The 17,500-nt window shown below is 46.4% G+C and overlaps 1 protein-coding gene and 1 long non-coding RNA gene across 2 annotated transcripts in view; both read right to left on the minus strand.

Moving 5' to 3' along the window:
• ankrd50 (ankyrin repeat domain 50) overlaps nt 1–2,613 on the minus strand; it is a 31,886-nt gene extending 29,273 nt beyond the window's left edge. Inside the window, exons 1-2 of the mRNA XM_082176851.1 lie at nt 2,456–2,613; nt 1–553 (exon numbers count right to left, since the gene is read on the minus strand). The exon at nt 1–553 is cut by the window's left edge and continues 159 nt beyond it. Coding sequence (XP_082032977.1) covers nt 1–293 — 293 coding nt within the window. The 5' untranslated portion in view covers nt 294–553; nt 2,456–2,613. The remainder of the gene's footprint in view (nt 554–2,455) is intronic.
• LOC309504185 overlaps nt 1–17,500 on the minus strand; it is a 60,204-nt gene that overhangs the window by 34,929 nt on the left and 7,775 nt on the right. The window lies entirely within an intron of this gene.

A 17,500-nucleotide genomic window follows, 5' to 3' on the forward strand; every position in this document is an offset into this window, starting at 1 on the left:
GAGTCCTCGGGCCGGCAGAAGTGGAAGCCCAGACAGTGCTGGTGAAGCCCGCGGTGAACAGAACCGGGCCACAGTAACTCCGTGCACAGAGCTGTCTTCCCACTCCCGGGTCCACCCACCAGCAGAACCCCCCACGACCCGCTCTTCCCCGGCCCGCTGACGGGCTCCAGCGGTTCTGAGGACCCCGGGGCGCTGAGGCTGTGGGTTTTCTCCTGAAGGCAGTGCTGGATCTTGTGGAAGACCCACTCGCGGCAGTAGAAGCGCTTGCCCTGCAACAGGCTGGTCTGGGCCATGATCCGAGTCCGGCGGGTCGAGATGGACTGATGGTTCAGGTTGTTCTGGGCATGTTCTCAAACCCTGCGAGGGCGTCTGCGTAGACACCCGTCCTTCATCATGATGATGATGAGTTTGAGTGAGCGTTCCTCCCTCGGACCAAAGCAGAACTGGACCCTGAAGATGGCGGTGTCGAGTGTTGCGGGCGGTTCAGACCCAGTAGAGTGAAGTCTCCATCAAATCTGTCTGTGACAGTTCATCATAGTGCTGATGAAACACCCTGAAACAAACACAGTCAATCGGTTTACTTTCTCAACACGTTTTGAAGTGAACAATCAGCTCAAACTCGGTGCTAGCAACGCCATGGGTTTGAGTCCCAAGAGTTCGCATGAACTTATAAAATGTATAAGCAATGTAAGTCGCATCGGCCGAATGTATTAATGTATTAAACAATTAAAGTCCCCCTGTAGTCAATCATGTTATCCCTTAAAACTCATCTTTAATCACCAAAATTACATTTTTTTTCTTCATGTCTTAAAATATCTTGAATGTAACTCGACACCCTTGCCTCATTTAGTATGCGCGGCTCTATGAATATGCAAATGAGCCCCGCCTCCACTCACTCGCTCAGCTCAGAGATCCACTGGTTGATGATCACACATTGATCTGATTGGTTACAAGGTAGTTTGTGACGTCAGAAACACCAGCGATTTCAAAGTGTGTGTTTGAGACTGTCTTTGGTTCACTGCAGTTTTAAGGAGGAAATACTCAGCAATGCTGTCGACTTATGAACTTACACATGGTTTAAGTGTATTAAAAACACCACAGAGACACATAAACAACATTAAAAGCTGGATTTTCACCACACATTTTTATAACTTTATCAGTCCACAATCATACTTCACTTTTTATCAACCAATAAATCATGGATAAAATCCATGCAAGTTAATATCCAGCAACCACTGAGCAATGCTGACTTTAAACCTATGATTTAGCACACACTTTTATCCAAAAGCGACACAAAAGAGTGAAAAGAGCAACAATATTCGTAAGATTCATCACATTCACACATGCCTCAAGCATTCTGGCCAACATTCAAAAGAGCAACGAACCGCTGAAACATATGCAAATATTGAGCCAACTCAAACAGTGAGGGATCAAACTCGTGAATCAGCAGATTTTTAGGAATATCAAGGATGACTTGGATGAATATACCTCGTACATTTGATGTCCAACATCATAACATAATATGATCATGGCCCAAAGATGTTATTGATTCACAAAGACACTATGATGGCCCAAAAATGCTGACTAGGTTTGACACACAGCCAGAGTCTTGTAATAGAAAACAAATCAAGACTGTAAAACTGTAAAAATAACAAAACCTAAATCACCACGCTATAATAAATCATAAATAAATCATATGGGATCTCCCTAAAAGAGGAGAGCCTTCATTTTGAAGACGGTAGCTAGTCTGTATTTACACACGTGACCTTTAAGGAATCCAAAAGTAATCCGATTACATTACTTTGATATCGTCGCGTTACTAAATACTTTTTTTTTTTATGAAGTAATTTCCTGTAATACGGAATACATTTTAAAGTAACCCTCCGATCTCTTGTAAATCACAAGGGTTTTACTGTGGTAGAATAATTATATACTTTAGTCGCTATTGTTTTTAACGGAAACTTTGGTCACCATAGTAAAGGCTGTCAGAGCCAAGCCAGAATCTGAGCGCAAACGGATCTTTAAACGCCCATCAAAACAAACCCGTTCAGAACCGGACAGAAACCAGCTCTCTAACGTTACAGTAACGGGTCACACACACACACACACACACACACACACCAAACCCGAGCTCCGCCCGTCCCGGGTGACAAAGACTCTGAAAACACACACACACATTACACGGGTCCCAGTCTCCCTCCATTAGACATTGATTTTCTTATTAAAATAACATTCGGTTGACTAGCGTCGGTTATTTTAGCGGCTATTCTGACTGAAACTGCCCGTTGACTGTCTAAACGCGAGCGACGCGACGCATCAAACAACAGAACGCTCCTGTCGGCACGGCAAGCGTCGCGTTGTTCATGATGGGAGCGTTCTAATTTATCGCGTCGCGTCAGTGCAGACGCGGTGACTCTGAGTGGAACTTCGGATAAATATCTAATCCATATCTCACCTTTAGCGCGTAGGTCCTCTCAGAGATCATGTCTCATCCACATATGAACACTCTTACACCGGGTTTCTGTCGTTATTTCCAATCCCGAGTCTTCCGTTCACATTTTCCACTCGGGTTGTGTGTCGGTTTGTTCTGTTGAGCTCCTCCCGCAAACCGACACTCGCGAGCATGAGACTCCGCCCATTGGTCGTGACGCATGCGCAAAGGATGATGGGAGATGTAGTTCTGTTAAACATACGCAGGCGGACGTCAATGCAAACATAGTTATTTACAAATATATTTATAAACATGTATAATAACTTGGTAACACTTTACAATAAGGTTCATTTTTAACATTAGTTACTAACATGAACTAATAATGAGCAATACATGTGTTACTGTATTTGTTCATCTTTGTTATTAGTTAATAAATAAATACAGCTGTTCATAGTTTGTTCATGTTAGTTCACAGTGCATTAACTAATGTTAACAAGATTTTAATAAAGTATTAGTAAATGTTAAAATTAACATTAGCAAAGATTAATAAATGCTGCATATGTATATTATTAGTTCATGCTAACTAATGTAGTTAACTAATGAACCTTATTGTAAAGTGTTACCAATATATTTACAGTAAAGTACATAAAGTTACAAAGATAAAATATTTTCATACAAATTTGTTATTTAGCCTAAACATTTTTATTCATATTATAAAAAAAAAAAGGAAATATTAATTATAGTGGCTTTTTTATTGCCATTTCCCCCATCACATATTTTAGTAATCATCAGAAATTACGTATCATTCGTAAGCCATGGAAACCGTACTTTAAAACCACTTACCGGCTAAATTTTTTGTAATATCAACTTTACATTTGGAACACAACTTGGTTGGACAAACGGCTTTGATTTTCTAGAAATTTATTTTGTTATTTGAAAGTTATTTTGTAAAATACATATTTTGTAAAAAAAAAAAAAAAAAAAAAAAAATGTTTGGTTCAGTACATTCGCTTTACAGAATACTGTGTAATATGTTTTTAATAGTTCTCTTACGAGAGGTCTCTCGTACTGCGTAAGTATCTTACGCTAGGGGAAAATCCTTTTCCGCGAGATATTGAAGCCAAAAAATGATCCTTAATTTTGTATTATTGTAAAACGCGTTGCGGCAGCATACAGACATAGGCAAGACGGCTCGTGTGCCTATTGGCTGTTCTGCGGCAACTGCAGCAGCCTATCGAGCGAGGCCTAGCGTGACGTCAGACCCAATGAGGGTGCTTCGCGCCCACTGCGTCACGTCCCGCCGAAACGGGCATGGCTTAGGCCTATAAATACAGCTCGCAGGCAGCTGATATCTGATTTTTCATCTCTTCAGCGAAGCACACGCATCGCTGGATCCGGAGAAAAGCCACGCCGTCTGAGGAAGCACTTGCAGCGGGACGAGCCGTCTGCCGCCGCTTCCGTCGATGACGCTGATGAGAAAGCCGCATTGGGGGAGGATGATTCCTGCTCTCTCCTGGCATCGGGCAGTGAGGATTGGGCGAGCTCTGTGGATCTCGCGCCCTCTGTCCGCGCATTGTCAGGCAAAAGAGCTAGCATCGAGTCAGAGCTGATGCGCATACTCACACAGGCCGCGGCGAGCCTCGGCCTCGAGTGGTCTACGCCTGAACAGCCTGCTCACAACCGGCTGGATGGATATTTTCTTCCCGGGGAGCGCGCTTCGCCTGCGTCCAGACCAGCGCCCTTTCTTCCTGAGTTACACGAAGAAGTCGCTAAGTCTTGGAACGCCCCCTTCTCAGCTAGAATGCGCTCTTCTGTTTCGCTAGCATTCTCCGCTGTTGACGATGCTAAAAACAGAGGTTACCATTCACTGCCACCGGTCGAAGAAGCGATAGCAGCCCACCTTTGCCCGCCCTCCGCTGGACGGCGCGCTAAGCTGGCTCTACCTTCAAAAGCTTGCCGCATGACGTCAACCCTGCTCGGTCGCGCTTTCTCAGCCGCTGGGCAGGCTGCGTCAGCGCTGCATACTATGGCCACACTGCAAATTTTCCAGGCCGATCTCCTCCGAAAGCTGGACGAGAATGGACCAGATGCAATTTGCGTGCCAGACTTGAGAAGTGCTACGGACCTCGCTCTCCGCGCTACTAAGTCTGCTGCACAGGCCATAGGACGGAGCATGGCCTCTCTCACTGTGACTGAGAGACACCTATGGCTAACGCTCTCTGAGATGTCTGAGTCTGAGCGCGCCGCGTTCCTCGACGCTCCGCTTTCTCCCGCTGGCCTCTTCGGAACTTCCGTCAAAGATTTCGCAGAAAGATTCGCCGAGGTACAGAAAGCGTCACAGGCTATGAAGCACTTCCTGCCGAAGCGCTCCAGTTCTGCAGCAGGCCGTACGAAACCGTGTGCTCAGAGCTCACAGCCTCAGCCTCCGCCCACCTCCGCCACTTCGCAGCGCCGACAGGCCCGAAGCGCGAGACCGCGCTCTCACTCATCTGGCCGCCGCCCCGCCCTGCGTGGGCCGCAGCCCAGGATTGCGGTAAAGCCCGAGGCCCCGAAGTCGTCCTAGCACGCCTAGGGAAACGACGGTGTCCAAGTCCCGCTGCGGCCGGACTTCCACCAAAACTCATCGCTCGTTCAGTTCCAAGAAATGTGACTGTTCCAGTGTATTTTGCAGTCAACAAAGCGGTTCCACTGCCCGCTTGCCTGCACGCAAATGCCGTTTTTACGGCTACCCAGATAAATCCCATAAAAAGTGTATTTTCTGGTGTCCCGGCCACGGCCGATGGTGTTATTGAGTGTAGACAAAATGCCCACTGCCCAGTGCCCATTCCTACACACAAGCACAGCCCGTCACACAGGGCTCACGCACATAAAATCGACCTAGTTCGATTGTGCGTTAAACGTAGCAGATGTGCCCACTGCCCAGTGCCCACAATCACTACGTCCTGCATGTCTCGAGGTTTCTGTAAAACGAAACCAACGTGCATTCGCTCTGCTCAGGCGGACAATGCTCTCGGTGTGGTAAATGTGCCCGCTATCCCGCGCCCACATCCACACACAGACATGACAAGTCCTACGGGACTCGCCCAGCCCTCCCCCTCTCGGTTAACCACCGCAGAGGAGCCGAGCGCGGGCACTCTGTTATCAGCGCGCCCTCTGCCTCGAATGTCATGAGCGCGATGCTTGTGTTACAGCACACCGAAGCCCCTCTGTCGCTGAGCGACCAGAGCGCGCTTCGCATTCAACCCCTAGCCATTCATGCAGATGCATGGGCGAGGCTACCCGGGGTTTCGAAGTGGGTGCTAGACATTATAAAAAGAGGCTATTCGCTACAGTTTCGCCGGCGCCCTCGTCGCTATGCGATGCGCGTCGAGACCATGGTAAAAACAGAAGTAGCACACGAGACGAAATTTCGAAACTATTGAGCAAAGGGGCCATAGAGCCGTTATCTCTAGCTCAGAGCGAAGGAGGGCTATACAGCAGATACTTCCTGGTACCGGAAAAAGACGGGGGTCTCAGACCCATACTAGATCTAAGGCAACTGAACAGAGTGCTTGCAAAGCGACAGTTCAGAATGCTCACGACCAGAAAAATTTACGATGTGCATGGACGCAGCGCTCGCACCCCTCAGGCTACAGGGCATGCGAGTATTGAACTACTTGGACGATTGGCTGATTCTAGATCAATCTCACTCGATGCTCATAGAGCACAGGCCCATTTTACTCTATCACCTCGAGAATCTGGGTCTCAGAGCCAATTGGGCGAAGAGTTCTCTGTCCCCCAGACAGATAATATCTTTTCTGGGCACAGAACTGAACTCGCTGTCTATGATAGCGCGACTGTCACCACAGCGCGTGCTAGACATTCAGCGCGCAGCGAGCTCTTTCCGCTGCGGCGCATCTGTCCCGCTCAAGAAATTTCAGAGGATGCAGGGTCTCATGGCCTCAGCATCATCAGTTCTTCAGCTGGGCTTGCTTCGCATGCGCCCGCTACAGTTCTGGCTGAAAGCGCGAGTGCCGCGCCGAGCATGGGCTTCCGGTCTGCTTCGTCTCAAGGTCAATCAGAAATGCATCGCAGCTCTGAAACCTTGGAAAGCAAACGACTGGTACCAATCAGGTGTAAGCCTGGGGACTTCCTCGAGTGTGAAGGTGGTGTCTACGGACGCATCCACCTCGGGATGGGGAGCGCTGCTCGAGGGCAGACCGTTCTTCGGCCAATGGTCAGAACGGGAGAAGCTTCTGCACATAAACTGCCTCGAAATGCTGGCAGTAGACAACGTGCTGACGCGTTTTTGTCCCCAAATACGAGGACGTCCTGGTCCGTTCGGACAACATGTCAGTGGTGTCCTACATAAATCGCCAGGGCGGCCTCAGGTCCCGAAACCTGCACAGGCTGACAGAACGCCTCCTGGTGTGGGCTCAGCGCAACCTGCTCTCGCTGAGAGCAGCGCATGTGCCAGGGCTCCTAAACGTAGGACCGGACAGACTGTCCAGGAACAATGTTCCGACAGGCGAGTGGTCTCTACACCCACAGACAGTCCAGCTGCTGTGGAAGAAATTCGGCAGAGCGGAAGTAGACCTGTTCGCGTCTCAAGAAAACGCTCACTGTCTGCAATTTTTCTCCAAGAGCAGGGACGCGCTGGCTCATGTATGGCCCCGCCGCCCGCTCTATGCCTTTCCTCCCGTCTCTCTCTTGACTCAGGTGATAGAGCGGATCAGGGAAGAAGGATGCTCAGTGCTACTCGTAGCGCCGTTCTGGAAAAACCAACCCTGGTTCCCAGTTCTGATGCAGCTAGCGAGCACTGCCCCATGGCCAGTGCCAGTGAGGAGGGACCTCCTCTCTCAGGCCAAGGGCTCGATTTGGCATCCGCGCCCAGAGCTGTGGTCCCTTCATGTTTGGGCCATCAACGGGTACCGGCTGACCTCCCAATCGGAGTGTTAAACACGATCACGCAGGCTAGAGCTCCGTCTACGCGACGTCTCTATTCCTCGAAATGGTCAGTGTTCTCCAGCTGGTGCACAGCTCGTGGCGTGTCGCCCCCAGACTGTGGAGTGACGGAGGTTCTCTCCTTCCTACAAGAGCTGTTGGACAAGGGCAGGTCCCCTTCCACGCTCAAAGTTTATGTGGCGGCCATAGCAGCGTTCTCAAAAACAACGCTTGGTCAGTCAATAGGAAGGAACGATTTGGCGCTTCCTTAGAGGAGCTAAGAGACTGAATCCTCCCAGACCTCCCTCAGTCCCTGTATGGGACCTTTCTGTGGCACTGGAGGCCATGAAAGGTGACCCATTCGAGCCTTTACAGACGATTGATCTTAAACACCTGTCTTTCAAGACAGTGTTTCTTCTGGCTCTCGCTTCGGTGAAGCGCATAGGGGACTTACACGCGCTCTCAGTCAGCGCGACGTGCATGGAGTTTGGGCCTAATGACTCAAGAGTTATACTCAAACCTAAGCACGGTTATGTTCCAAAATCCCTCAACACACCGTTTAGGGCGCAGGTCATTTCCCTGTCAGCCCTACCGGTCTCTGACGAGGAAGGAGACGCGAGCTTCCTTTGTCCAGTCAGGGCATTAAGACCTTATGTGTCTCGCTTATCTGTCTTCAGACAGACGGAGCAGCTCTTCGTTTTGTTCAGCGGACGTTCCAAGGGACTAGCCGCGTCGAAACAGAGCCTATCCAGATGGATAGTTGACGCCATTGCGCTGGCGTACACTTCCAAGGGTATGCAGTGCCCGTTGGGTGTCAGAGCGCACTCCACGAGAAGCATGGCTTCGTCGTGGGCCTGGTCAAGTGGGATTGCCTTGCAAGATATATGTATGGCGGCAGGCTGGGCCTCCCCGTCTACTTTTATAAGGTTTTATAACCTAGAGGTTCCCGCCTTACAGGCCAGGCTGTTGTCGGTCTAAATATACCAGTACTGTCTGTTCTGATGCTATCGGTTCAGAATACTGTGTCTGCTGAGCACTGCTCGATGAGCACTGCCTGCTAATCGACCGCAAAATGCTTAAGGGCAAATAAATAAGACCCACAATTTCCCATCAGCTCAGGCCGTACTCCGCCCTGTCTGTATGATGTAATTTGCGTCTAAGGGACGCTGCTATATGTGGAAGAGCGCGGCTCCGTCCCTCCCTCCCTCTTCCCGGACTCCCTGTGAGTTCCACTGGTGATTATGCACTATATGAACCCCCGGGCTTTCGCCCTTGGGTCTTTGGTGTCAGATCCCAGCACGCACGGCGTTTTACATTGGGTCCCCTAGCATAAGATACTTACGCAGTACGAGAGACCTCTCGTAAGAGAACGTACTCGGTTACTAACGTAACCTCGGTTCTCTCTAGAAGAGGGAACGAGTACTGCGTATCTTGCCGTGCATGCGCACGCTCTGGTTAGCTTCGGCGATGAAAAACCAGATATCAGCTGCCTGCGAGCTGTATTTATAGGCCTAAACCACGCCCGTTTCGGCGGGACGTGACGCAGCGGGCGCGAAGCACCCTCATTGGGTCTGACGTCACGCTAGGCCTCGCTCGATAGGCTGCTGCAGTTGCCGCAGAACAGCCAATAGGCACACGAGCCGTCTTGCCTATGTCTGTATGCTGCCGCAACGCGTTTTACAATAATACAAAATTAAGGATAATTTTTTGGCTTCAATATCTCGCGGAAAAGGGATTTTCCCCAAGCGTAAGATACTTACGCAGTTCTCGTTCCCTCTTCTAGAGAGAACCGAGGTTATGTAAGTAACCGAGTACGTTTTCTCTACTTTAAAAAGAGACTTTAGGACTGTATTCAAAGCATTTATGAATTACAAGCATTTAAACTGAGATTTGGTGTAGGCGATCTTCCCAAAATTTCATGTATGTGAATCAGTGCAAAACATGCACATCTCTCATGAATGTTTGCCAGGGTTTGTGTCGTCACGCTGACCTCTGGAGTGTAAAGGTCAAAGGTCAACAGTGTTCTGACCCCTCATCTCCGTGTGAATCTCTGTATGTGAATAAAGACCTGATATAGTGACTCAAACTGTACTCAGATTTGCCATTTGCATTTATTCATTTTTTTAGCAAACACTTTTATCCAAAGTGACTTACAAATGAAGAGCAACACAAGTAACTTGCATTAAGAACCATAATATTCAGAGCTGAGGATAAATGTGGAGGAGGAGGAGGAGTAGAACTGAATGATGGATGTGTCAGGTGAGAGTCCGTCAGTGTAACCGTACAGTCGTCCTTCAGCTCGAGCTTCTGCTGACAGATCTGAGTTTATCAGGGAAACGTGAGAATAACTGTGATATTGTTAATAATATTTCAGCTGGACTGAAGCAACTGAGCTTTACTTGATCATCATACATCATTTATTAGGAAGTGTGTGTGTGTGTGTGTGTGTGTGTGTGTGTGTGTGTGTGTGTGTGTGTGTGTGTGTGTGTGTGTGTGTGTGTGTGTGTGTGTGTGTGTGTGTGACAGAGAGAGAGAGAGAGAGAGAGTGTGTGTGTGTGTGTGTGTGTGTGTGTGTGTGTGTGTGTGTGTGTGTGTGTGTGTGTGTGTGTGTGTGTGTGTGTGTGTGTGTGTGTGTGTGTGTGTGTGTGTGTTTTACTTCCTGCTCAGCTACTGTTCGGACGCTCTTGCTTACTGCTCCGCGTTTTGCTCTATCGCTTTTACATTTTATCTCCTATTTTTTCTATATTTTATTTCCTTTATTTTATTTCCTTTTATCACCTAATTTTAACTTCAGCAAATCAGCACAGTGCTCATACGACAAAGTTTGGATTACTACAAAAACTGAGAATTCTTTTACCCGACCAGCTTACATACCGGGAAAGGAAAACACAACTGCCTACAAGGATAAGAGAAAATGCCTCTTCTGGAATCTACTTGCTGCACCAACTGCCACAGACGGATTGCAGTTCTAGAAACAAAGTTACTTACGGGACCACCAAACCAGACGGAGCACACAACAGAGCTTCGTCATGGACACCCTCAGCATACCGGTGAGTCCCATGAAACTAGTACTCCTCGACAGGTAGAGAAACAAGCCGATCGACTTACTAATCGATGGCACAAACAGGGAGCTAAACCCAAAGGCACTCGAGACATCAGATTGTCACGAGCCCCACATATTACCGCAGTAGCATCCTCTACCCCAGATACAGCTCTGACAAGGATTACAAACACTGGTCTGCTACCACTGCCTATACATCTTGAGAACAGATTTGAAGTACTAATGAATGTAAATGAGGAATCCACAAATGTGATGAATGTGATCGAACACAGACTGAATAGGCCAGTAGCTAACACTGATGCTAACTGGCGCTCAAGGTCGAGAAGACAGCGGCACTCAGCTCAGAGCGCAGCCGAGCCCAGGACTCTGATAGTGGGGGACTCCATAATCAGAAACATTAGCTGCAGGGATACAACTACATGCTGCCTTCCACAAGCTACAACTTCTGATATAAACAGGGAACTTCAGAACATTCTGATGAAACATAAGACTGCTAATCGACTCATCATACATGTGGGGAAAAATGATATTCATAAAGAGCAGTCAGAACTCCTTAAGAAGGATTTCAATAAACTTTTTGAAACACTTAAAAGACTGAAAGTTCAAACATTCATCAGTGGACCTCTCCCAGCAAGAGGAACAAACAGGTTTTCACGGTTGCTTGGGCTAAATACATGGCTGCAAAAAACCTGCAATATAAAAGCAGTGAACTTCATTGACAATTTCAATCTTTTCTGGAGTCAACGACAACTGTTTCATCGGGATGGCCATCACCCAAACAAACTTGGTTCAAGAGTGTTAAAGGACAATATCTACTTCTCCCTAAATCATCCTTCTGCGGTTTGTGCCAATCCACTCAATCTGAACGGCACACACACACCTGGACACAGTATGAATGACCACGGGACTTCACTTCAGCAGCAAAATGGACATGATAACACCACTCCGCCACAACAACCTCTGCTCACGGACACAATCTCAGCTGAGCCCTGCACACAAAGCTCACCACAGACAGCCATATCAGAACTGCTTGAAGATTCAGCACCCAAGGACGACTTCCTGGAAAACAGCCAGGGAAGCCAGGACAGCATATTACAGCCTCCGATAACACCTGAGCAACAGCCCCTTTCACCAGACACGTTCTCCCTCTCCCCTGCAACGCCATTACTGTGCCTCTCACAGAAAATGGAAGAACTGGTGCATGCTGGAACCAGACTATCCCACTCTTTTGCTGCAAGCCCCCAGATACCAACTAAAAAAAGACAGGCACCACTACCACCAAAGCCTGCGGGCCCAGCTCGCCCTCCCCCTGCCTCTGTGAGAGCTCTTCGGCCTCTTCCACAACGCCAGGGCCCACACCCTCCTCCATCTGCTTGAGGTGAACCAAAAACAACTGATACCAGCTCTCAGTGATATGTGTCGGGTCCCCGTTTTGATAACAGTAACTTTCTCAAATGTTTACAAAACAAGCGGGAACCCAGTGTGCCTGTATCTTTCTCTATTGCTGTTCTATTACATGATAGAAAGTCTAAGGCCTTCAATAGCCGTACAGCAAACCCAACTAATCTGGTGCCTATTACACGTCAAACTGTGGGGAAAAGTAAGTCTGTTAAGTTAGCACTCTTTAACATCCGCTCACTTAAAAATAAATCACTTCTAGTCAATGACTTAATAACCACAAACAACCTGGATTTTATGCTTCTAAATGAAACCTGGCTAGAAGACAACTGCAGTGCAACAATCCTCAATGAAACAGCCCCTCCTAACTTTACTTTTATGAGTGTCTGCAGAGCTGTTAAGAGAGGTGGGGGTCTAGCTGCTCTTTTTAAAGATATCTATCAATGTAAGCAAATATCATTTGGGAATTACTTGTCTTTCGAATATCTGGGTATTGTATTAAAAGGTGCTCCACGCATTTTACTTTTCATTATTTACAGGCCTCCAAAATACTCTCCAGCCTTTGCTGAGGACTTTACAGAACTGTTATCAACAATTACCTCAGAGTTTGACTGTTTTGCCATTGCTGGAGATTTTAACATCCATATAGATAATGCAGAAAACAATATGGCAAAAGAAATCAAAAGTGTTTTAAAAACTTTTGATCTGACTCAGCATGTACATGGACCCACACACAATCGTGGACACACTTTAGATTTACTTATCAGTAAGGGTCTAAACATTTCATCGATTGTTATTAAGGATGTAGCACTGTCTGATCATTTCTGTATTTTCTTTGATATATTGATCTCTCCTGCCATTGAAGCTAGATCTGAGTCTGTCAAGAAGAGATGCTTAAATGAGAACACTAGTGTCCTATTTATGAAGGCTATATCTTTAACACCAAGCATATCTGCAGACTCTGTTGATTTTCTCCTTGATTCTTTTAACTCAAAAGTTAAAGGTGTAATTGATGATATTGCTCCTGTGAAAGTCAGGAAGAAGAGTGGCAGACAAAAGGCACCTTGGAGAAACTCAACAGCAGTGCAAAATATGAAAAGACAATGCAGAAAAGCAGAGCGCATGTGGCGGAAGACAAAACTTGTAGTCCATTATAACATCTACAAAGACAGCCTTCATGCTTTCAATATGGAACTAGGCAAAGCTAGACAGACTTTCTTCTCAAATATTATAAACAGTAATTTAAACAACACACGCACTCTTTTTGCTACTGTAGAGAGACTGACAAACCCCCCAAGCCAGATTCCCAGTGAAATGCTCTCAGACAGCAAGTGCCGTGAGTTTGCTTCTTTCTTCTCTGAGAAAATCAATAATATCAGAAAGGTGATCAGCACATCCTTGAGTTGCGCTGGGGTCAGACAGATCAGACCACCTGAGAAAGTAGTTACTATGTCTGATTTCAAAGAAATTGATGGCAAAATTTTGGAAGAAACCGTACAGCACCTTAAAACATCAACATGCGCCCTTGACACACTTCCCACATCGTTTTTCAAAAGTGTGTTAAACAGTTTAGAAGCAGATCTTCTAGAAGTGGTAAATGCTTCACTTCTCTCTGGGAGTTTTCCAAACTCCCTAAAAACTGCAGTTGTCAAGCCCCTCCTGAAAAAGAACAATCTGGATAAGACCATATTAAGCAACTATAGACCGATCTCAAATCTTCCTTTCATAGGCAAGATCATTGAAAAAGTTGTCTTCAATCAGCTGAACAAATTCTTATGCTCGAATGGATACTTTGACAATTTTCAGTCTGGTTTCCGACCGCACCACAGCACAGAGACAGCGCTCATAAAGATAATAAACGATATTCGCTTAAATACTGATTCAGGAAAATTATCAGTGCTGGTACTACTCGACCTCAGTGCTGCATTTGACACTGTCGATCACAGCATACTTTTTGACAGGCTGGAAAACTGGGTGGGGCTTTCTGGGATAGTCCTAAAATGGTTCAGGTCATACTTAGATGAGAGAGGTTATTATGTGAGTAAAGGAGACCATAAGTCTGAGTGGACATCCATGACATGCGGAGTCCCTCAAGGCTCAATTCTTGCGCCACTCCTGTTCAACCTGTATATGCTCCCAATGAGCCAAATAATGAGAAAGAACCAAATCTCTTACCACAGCTATGCAGACGACACACAGCTGTACTTAGCCCTATCGCCTAACAATTACAGCCCCATTGACTCCCTGTGCCAATGCATTGATGAAGTCAACAGTTGGATGTGTCAAAACTTTCTTCAGTTAAACAAAGACAAAACTGAAGTTATTGCGTTTGGAAACAAAGATGAAGTTCTCAAGGTGAACGCATACCTTCTCTCTAGGGGTCAAACAACTAAAAATCAAGTCAGGAATCTTGGTGTGACACTAGAGTCAGAGCTTAGTTTCAGTAGTCATGTCAAAGCAATAACTAAATCAGCATACTATCATCTGAAAAATATTGCAAGAATTAGATGCTTTGTTTCCAGACAAGACTTAGAGAAACATGTGCATGCTTTCATCACCAGCAGGGTGGATTATTGTAATGGACTCCTCACTGGCCTTCCCAAAAAGACCATAAGACAGTTGCAGCTCATACAGAACGCTGCCGCCAGGATTCTGAGCAGAACCAGAAAATATGAACATATCACACCAGTCCTCAGGTCTTTACACTGGCTCCCAGTTAAACTTAGGATTGATTTTAAAGTATTATTACTGGTATATAAATCATTCAATGGCCTAGGACCTCAATACATTGCAGATATGCTCACTGAATATAAACCCAACAGATCACTCAGATCATTAGGATCATATCAGCTAGAAATACCAAGGGTTCACTCTAAGCATGGTGAGTCTGCTTTTAGCTATTATGCTGGAACCAGCTTCCAGAAGAGATCAGATGTGCTCCTACAGTGGTCACATTCAAATCCAGACTCAAAACACATCTGTTTAACTATGCATTTACTGAATGAGCACTGTGCCGCTGTTCGTCCGACTGTACTGTACTGTATTTTATTTTTTATTTTTCTAAACTGTTTTAATTATTCTTATTTCTTTTTATTATTTTAATTTCTTCTATGTAAAGCACTTTGAATTGCCATTGTGTATGAAATGTGCTATATAAATAAACTTGCCTTGCCTTGCCTTGCCTTGCCTTGCCTTGTGTGTGTGTGTGTGTGTGTGTGTGTGTGTGTGTGTGTGTGTGTGTGTGTGTGTGTGTGTGTGTGTGTGTGTGTGTGTGTGTGTGTGTGTGTGTGTGCGACAGAGAGAGAGAGAGAGTGTGTGTGTGTGTGTGTGTGTGTGTGTGTGTGTGTGTGTGTGTGTGTGTGTGTGTGTGTGTGTGTGTGTGTGTGTGTGTGTGTGTGTGTGTGTGTGTGTGTGTGTGTGTGTGTGTGTGTGTGTGTGTGTGTGTGTGTGTGTGTGTGTGTTTAATGGTCACCTGGTTAAGCCGGTGAATGCCTCTATATTTGTGTCTCATTATTTTACAGTAAAAGCAGCTCTTTTCCTCCATTACACAGCCTGCTGACGGTGACTCACACACACACACACACACACACACAGAGAGACATGTGAGACACAAACACCTGGAGATGAAAGAGACAGAGCTGATGTCACTGATGTATGCTGTTGTTTTCCTCCATGTTTTCTCACTGTACGAGGATGAAGCGTCTCATCATGACATCATCAATGCAAATTAATGCAAAAACCTTAACGGCCGGAGTGTTTAGACAGACAGACTGACAGTGTCTCGTCTTCTCTCCAGACACACAGTGTGTGTGTGTGTGTGTGTGTGTGTGTGTGTGTGTGTGTGTGTGTGAGAGAGAGAGAGAGAGAGAGAGAGAGAGAGAGAGAGAGAGAGAGAGAGAGTGTCCATTACAGCTGCTGTGATCGTATCATCCTGACGGTTAATGGAATAACGGTGATTTGATGTGTTTCTCTGCAAGCTTTTGAAAGGTACTTCATGCTGATGTGTTTAAAGGGATGGTTCGGAGTAAAATCAACCTAGGGTCCTTTGCACCATGACCTCGAGCCAAACTCCCCCCAGAAGCCTTTTTCCCCTGGTTCAACATTATTAAAGTTAGAGCTTATATAGAGATATCAGCCGGATGGTTTAGTGCAGCGCTAATGGATCCAAGGCTGTATCTGGTAAATTACTCCACTAATAATGCCCAGAATGGACCAAACTTCTACAGTAGTACAAATAGGTTCTGTACTCATAAAACGAGGCATTGGAAAGTTTGTAAGAACATCAGGAGTTTATTTAAATAACACTTGCCTGACGGCTAATGCTACCGCTAACCTGGACGTCAACGTCACTTCAGGGGTTTGGGAAAAGCACGTGGGATCGGTCACTGGGATCGGTCACTGGGATCGGTCACTGGTTTGGGTCAGGTACGTGTGAGTCCAGTAAGTCTGTATATTTAAAGGGATACTTCAGGATTTAGCATTAAGCTTTGTATTAGTAGAAAACCTGTAGTATTTTCAAATTACCGTGCTTTCCTCCCTCATATCCCCCAGAGACGAGAGATTTATGTATTTTTTGTCTGGAAAAAATCCTCAGATGACGCAAAAATCGTCATTTTGCGTCATCGGAGGATTTTTTGGCCAGAGGCGAGAGACTAAAGCCAGTAGGAGGGGCTGTGCCGGGCTCTTGTTCTGTGGAGAAAGCTAAGTATTAGGAGAAAGCTGAGTAGTAGGGGTTACCATCCTCTTTTTCCTGGACATGTCCGGCCGTCGAGATCGTCCAAAATGTCCGGGATTCAGCTTTTGCTTTCTGCAGTCGCCATTCACTGTTTACATGCACACCTTTTGTTTCAATCTAACTGAATTCATTCCGATTGGTGAATCTGAATGTAGTGTTTACATGAACGCTAAACAAGTGATCGGTTGATGTGCGTTTTAACATTGCTAAGAAAATTCCCGCTCCTCTGTGAGAGATACGAGACCTGTGCGTCTCAGTAATCCCGCCACCGGCCTCGCGCCGTTCTCCCGCGCCCCTCAGCCTCGTCCTGCTCGCCACAGTAAACATGATGACGTTCTCCCGCGCCCCTCAGCCTCGTCCTGCTCGCCACAGTAAACATAATGAATAGCGACTGTAGAACGCAAAAGCCGAATCCCGGACATTTTGGGCGATCTCAAAATCCCAGGTAAACTCGTCACGGAGACTCACTAGTAGCCTAGCCTTGTTGTTTACTGCGCTCTCTTACCGGTAGGCGTGGCTTGGGAGTGGCCTCCTAGGGCAGCGAAGCAAGTGCATTCTGGGAGTTGTTGTCTTTCATCCACATAAGCCAAAAATACATTTTCTGGCTTTTCTCAGTCTAGAAAGCTCCAAATTCAAAAATTTCTTCACATTTCTTCTACATAAATGACCTATTTTAAATACACATTCATCTTTCCAGAGGTGAAGTATCCCTTTAAGTTGATGAATCACAGTGGTCGAGCTGCATTGCATGTGAACTCTGCAGATTCAAGCATGTGTGGGATATCTTGCATTCACTCTAAACACTACAGGCTCTTTATTTCGCAGTGTGAGACTCGACCGTTACATGTGAGGATAACAGTAACAGGTGTGTGAGCCCGATCTGTGAGTGTGTGTCGATGCAGATCAGCGGCGGGTGAGAAACTCAAGCGTTTCGTCTCCACACTGATATAAT

Source organism: Leuciscus leuciscus, assembly GCF_965113295.1.
Source record: "Leuciscus leuciscus genome assembly, chromosome: 8".
Classification (NCBI taxonomy): Eukaryota; Metazoa; Chordata; class Actinopteri; order Cypriniformes; family Leuciscidae; genus Leuciscus; species Leuciscus leuciscus.